This window comes from Phalaenopsis equestris, unplaced genomic scaffold, assembly GCF_001263595.1.
Source record: "Phalaenopsis equestris unplaced genomic scaffold, ASM126359v1 Scaffold000136, whole genome shotgun sequence".
In the NCBI taxonomy this organism is placed as follows: domain Eukaryota; kingdom Viridiplantae; phylum Streptophyta; class Magnoliopsida; order Asparagales; family Orchidaceae; genus Phalaenopsis; species Phalaenopsis equestris.
In genome coordinates this window covers 1,246,896-1,253,138 of record NW_018164578.1, presented here as the reverse complement: position 1 = coordinate 1,253,138, position 6,243 = coordinate 1,246,896, and the positions used below count along the sequence as shown (strand labels likewise).

Genomic DNA, 6,243 nt, shown 5'->3' with positions numbered 1-6,243 from the left:
CCCGGGGGGGTTTGTCTTCGTCGCGGCCGCCGCTGCGAAAAAGTCTTGGCTTCCGGGGGTGAGGTTTGGAGGCAATCTCGTCGACCCTGAGTGGCTTGATGGATCGTAAGCTCTTGATTTTCTCCATTTTTTTTTTGCATTAATTTTATTGGTTTTTTTTTCTTTGTGATGGTAATGTAATTAATTTAGTACTTTTCTTAGCTTTGAAATTTTGGGTTTAATAGATGGAGCGAATGATGAATTGTGCATTATGGTCAAGTTTAGATGCAAAATTGTATCAGGACTCCTGATGCAATAATTCTCTCTTAGAGTGTGTTTGACCGTGTTTTTTAACCGGAGTTATCACCTCATTTAGTGAATCCAATCAAATGCTAAAATATAGTTCTCTGAATTTATGAATTTTCGGATTTAAGGTCTTGAATTTTGCTTTCTATTCAATTTAAAATTCGAATTTACTAAATCCTGATAATATTAAGTCCTACTTGCAGCCAAACACTCGTTAGTATATGCGATCGAAAGTTTATAAACTCTCCTCTCATGTTTTTGGCTTTGTTTAGTTTCAAATTGTCAGAAGGGATTAAATCAAGAGAAAAGGAAATTGATCTTCACCAACTTGTTTTGATTGCGGGGAAATTGTGTGAGTGTATTTTCTTATGTGGCAAAAAATGTGTTTTTGCACTAATGTGAAAGAGGTATGTCAGCCTTAAAGATAATTTTATAATTTTTGGTATTACTCACAAAATTTGAGAAAAAAATATCAATGAAGAACAAAGTGCTCATGCTATTTTTAGACGACATTTACTTTTATACTATGCAATTCTTAGGTATTTACATATCCAACACCCAAACTTTTATATTTACATACATCACATTCACATACAATTTTCATGTATTTACATATCTAACGTCTAATCAATCGTTCATAACAATCAAATCTAGTGACGTGAAAAGCGGGCCGGATATCAAACTGGAAGAAGAGGTTTAAAGTTTAATGTTAAACTAGAGTCGGACCAAATCATATGATAAATACTAAAATTATTTAAATATAGTTTAAATTATATAATAATAATAATAATATAATTCAAAATGAACTGTGTGAAAAAATATAAATCCAAATGAATTGTGTCATATGTATCAGTTCCTCCTACTTGTGAAAATGCGCTTATATATGATTATTTACCTTCGGCAGTCTTCCGGGTGACTACGGCTTCGATCCATTAGGCCTCGGCAAGAACCCCGCCTTCCTAAAATGGTACCGCGAGGCTGAGCTAATCCACGGCCGCTGGGCCATGGTTGCCGTCGTCGGCATCCTCGTCGGCCAAGCCTGGAGCGGCATCCCCTGGTACGAAGCCGGCGCCGCTCCCGGCGCCATCTCCCCCTTCTCCTTCGGCTCCCTCCTCGGCACCCAACTCCTCCTCATGGGCTGGGTCGAAAGCAAGCGCTGGGTCGACTACTTCAACCCCGACTCCCAATCCGTCGACTGGGCCACCCCTTGGTCTCGCTCCGCTGAGAACTTCGCCAACGCTACTGGAGAACAGGGCTACCCCGGCGGCAAGTTCTTTGATCCGCTCGGCTTCGCCGGCACCCTCAAGAATGGCGTCTACGTTCCCGACGCCGAGAAGCTCGAGCGGCTCAAGCTTGCGGAGATTAAACATGCTAGAATTGCGATGCTCGCGATGCTTACATTCTACTTTGAGGCGGGGCAGGGCAAGACGCCGCTTGGCGCTCTGGGATTGTGACTCTAGCATTTGGTCGAACGGTAGAATTGCGATGCTCGCGATGCTTACATTCTACTTCGAGGCGGGGCAGGGCAAGACGCCGCTTGGCGCGCTGGGATTGTGACTGCGGCATTTGGTCGAACGCGCATGTCTGTTCCCTTCCTCAGTTTATAAATGTGGTCTTTGAGTGCTGGCATGTCTGTTCCCTTCCTCAGTTTATAAATGTGGTGTCTTTGAGTGCTGTCTGATTGACTGGTTATTGGTTAATTAATTACTCTTTTGTGACTGGGGGATTACTGAGGGGATGGCATGTTCATTTTGTATAATATGATTTGTTCTGCGGCTGTTGCTATGCGATCAGATTTTTTAGGGACTTTTACATATATACCACCCAATTTTTATGTATTTTTTTTATCTAAAATCTAAGTTCTATTTTTTTACAGTTATATCACACATAATTTTCATATCACATAAAAAATGCGACTAATTTAAATTTTAAAAATGATATATATCTTTTCAATATATAAGCATTTGATGGTTAAGAAATAGATATGTAAATACATAAAAAATGAAAATTGAGTGGTATGGATGTGAATCTTTCAAAATTTGAATTTTTATAGCTTGGGAAGCGTTGCTGCAAAGAAAAATTTGTAGAGCTGGACTGGTAGTGGTAGCTGAAAGCCGAGAAAATAGTTGAGATAAAAGAGATTACAGTAAGGCTAACCAGGGTGGGGATCGATAATTAATAACTAAATTAACCAACTAGTGAGATTGGTAAGGAATTTAGGTGTTGTACAGCATCGATCTTTGAATATTTTTTTGCGTAAGAAGCGTGCAAGCTCTAATTAAAAAACATCCATAATCTGATTTCAACAAACGTATTGTCATACGAAGTGGCTCGATGAGAACAACACAATGATGTCAATGTTTGTTCAATCCAAGTCAAATTAAGTCCAGATCGAATTGTTCAGTTATTTTTGGAAGCTTGTAGTACCCAGTTGGAAGGTCAAATAAATTTCAAATTTGAGAAGGTTATAGTCAAATTGAGCATCCCGATGAGACGAATCCAACGAGCCCAAGACCACCCAATTCTGATATCGTTAAGACACTCAAATGTTTGCAATATATCGTCTGCTTGAGGTAAACTCTCTGGATCGTCTGATCGAGTAAACTTGATTCATTTCTTTTTTGCAGACGGGCTTCTCCCAACTTCTATAAATAAAGGCATACCTCATTTATGAAAGGGGAGGACCTAGTCGTTGAACAAGAGAAAGCTCAGGGTTTGGAGGAGAGGGACCTGAGGCCCTGTGTTCTACCCCGAAAGTCCAGCAAACGCTACCCGCTTCTACAACAGCCGACCACAGTTGACCACCGCTTGTCGGTCGTCATCAACCACTGTTTGCCTCCCCTCACTCGTTGTAGCAAAGCCCCTTGAAGGATCATGATGTGTGTTATAGAATCTCTGTGTACGTTGCAAAGTAAAGAGAGACTCTACGGAACAGTGCAACGACGCACCCTGTAGACGGTGGTAATGATGCACACTGAAGACGATGTAATGATGAATTTGGAAAATGATGCAACAATGTACCATGTATATTGTGTAATGACGCGTCTCACATACGATGTAATAACATATCTTAAAAATTGTGCCATTATGTATCTCTAAGACGATGTAACGACACGCCTTGCAATGATTGCTTACAACCATCCTACACAAAATATGACGTCCTTCTCCAAACTTCTAAAGTTCTCTATTTACAGCTTCCTTCTATGGCTTAGGTAGCCAACTATGAACTACGCGACTCATAGCTCATGCAGCTCCAAACTCCGGCCTCAACGACCTACAAACGTTATCTCAGCTTATGCAACTCTCAACTCTGACCTCTGTAGCCTACAAACATTATCTCAACTCGTGCGACTCTCAACTCCAACCTTTATAGCCTAAGAACGTCATCTCATTTCATGCGGCTCCTAACTTCGGCTAATGCTGCTTGCACACATTACCTCAACCCATACAACTCCTAACTCTAGCATATGCGGCCTACAAATGTTATCTATGGTTTTGCAGCTTCCAATTCCGGCTTCTACAGCCTATGGAAGTTATCTCAACTCATGTGACACCCAACTCTAGTCTCTATAGGCTACGAATATTATCTCAGCTCATGCGAAGTTCAACTTTTACCTATTTGTCCTACAGATATTATCTCAGCTCATACAACTCGCAACCCCCCCTGTAGCCTATTGACATTAGCTCAACACATGCAGCTCTCAAATTCGATCTCTATGACCTACATGTGTTATCACAACTAATGCAACTCCTAACTGAGGCATCTGTTGCCTATAGACACTATCACACCACATGCGGCTCCTAATTTTGACCTCTGCAACTTATGTTTGTTATTCCATACGACCACTACAGTTTATTTGACCAATTATGGCTTACGTGGATCACAACTCCTGCTGCTCTTTTCTTCGGTCTCTATGTTCAACCGACACTTCTAAATTTATATAATACCACATATTGCTATATTTTTAAATATTTAACACCTAAAATTTGATAATTACATTTATAACACCTTAATCTTATAATTCTGTATAAGAAGAGGTACTTGCACTTGTAATAGCATTTTCTTTTTTTTTTTTTTTTGGTTTGCAGCGTGTTAAAACTCAGCACAATAAAAATTTGGAAAAGCATTTTCTTTTTTACAAAAACACCACGCAATTCTTATGTATTTACATACACTCAATGTTTTTATATTTACACACACAATATATTGGTGTCATAAAATTATGGTTGACAATGTCTATTTCAATTTTAAATATATAAAATGGTGATATTGTTGATGCGTTCTTGAAAATTTGTGGTATATATGTAAATAATGAATGTTTGGTGGTTAGAAATGTAAATACATAAGAATTGTGTGGTTTGTATGTAAATGCCTACGTTGTAAATAAAAAAAGGCCCGTCTATAAGGCCCAATCCAAACGTATGATTTGTTATTGAATAAGAATACCTGGGCCGGCTATTTTAGGAAGATTTACATATATTCCTCTCATGTCCTATATATTTAGATATCTAACCCCTAAAATTTAATTTTTGTTTTACATGCTACAATACCTATGCATGGAAATGGTTATTACACTTTTTAAAGTTAGGGGATGCTTTTAAGCGATACAAAAAATGGTAAAATGTTTTACATGCTACAATACCTATGCATGGAAATGGGTATTGCACTTTTGAAAGTTAGGGAATTCTTTTAAGCGATAAAAAAAAATGGTAAAAATTAATATTTGGGTGGTAGATATGTAAATACATAAAAATTGGTTGGTATGTCTGTTAATGCCCCAACAATTTAATGGGATTTCCTACGAAACAACATAAAAGTGATCATTTCGGCGAACAATAGTAAGCAAACATGAGAAAACAATGATTTTAACTTAAAATATTAGTTCTTTTCGAATATATTGAATTAACAATAATTGATCAATTTGCGAATATTATTAACACAAACTTGTGGGTGCCCCGGTCATTATAGAAAAGTGGAATTTACATACGCTAGTAAAAATTGAAGTTTAGGTGTGAGGTGAGTAAATACATTATTATGTAAATATTCCGATAAAATAATGTTCTTAAAACATATTTGAATTTAATGAGCCATTGTGAGACTAATTTAACAAGCCTTAGATTACTTAATTTTGAGACTGTTAAGGCACTCAAATATTCGTAGAATGTCGTCCGATCAATGGATTCTCGTTGGTTTATTTGATGGTGTGACCATGATTCTTATTTTATTTATTGGAAAAAATATTACGTCAGTAATACGCACGTAGAGTAATGTGCGTAGCCAATGAAATCACGTCACGACACCCCGCACGACAGAGGAAAAAAAACGGCGCAGTACCATGGGGAATATTCCCTTCCGTGTTATTCATGTGTTATTGTGTGTTATTCATGTGTTATTGTGTCCCGGGAATATTCCTGGTGTTATAAAATACAATAACACATCAATAATATATGAATAGCACATCAATAACACGCAATAACACATGAATAACACGGGGGAGAATATTCCTCCGTGTTACTGCGCAATTTTTTTCTCTATCGAGAATATTCCCCGTGTTGTTCAAGTGTTATTGTGTGCTATTCATGTGTTATTGTGACCTGAGAATATTCTTGGTGCTATAATTACACAATAACAAATTAATAACACATGAATAACAAGCAATAACACATGAATAACACAAGGGGGAATACTCCCCGTGTTACAGCGCCGTTTTTTTTTTCTCTGTCGCGCAAGGTGTTGTGGCGTGATTTCATTGGCTACGCACGTTAATTCTAAGTGCGTAGCACTGATGTAATATTTTTTCTATTTATTGAGAGGCCTTTGATAGATTCTATAAATAAATTTCTATCTCTTTTATGAAAAGGAACTCATTCGAATGCGGTGCAGACTTTTAAAGCAAGAGTCCCTCACCAACAAAATAGGGAATTATTATTATTATTACTATTATTATTATATATATA

The 6,243-nt window shown here is 37.7% G+C and overlaps 1 protein-coding gene across 1 annotated transcript in view; it reads left to right on the top strand.

Annotated features, from left to right (window-relative positions):
* Positions 1-1,757, top strand: part of LOC110021645 (chlorophyll a-b binding protein CP24 10A, chloroplastic) — a gene marked incomplete in the record, with an annotated part of 10,125 nt that extends 8,368 nt beyond the window's left edge. The window contains 2 exon segments of the mRNA XM_020720215.1: positions 9-105; positions 1,190-1,757. Coding sequence (XP_020575874.1) covers positions 9-105; positions 1,190-1,739 — 647 coding nt within the window.
* Positions 1,758-6,243: the final 4,486 nt, after the last annotated feature.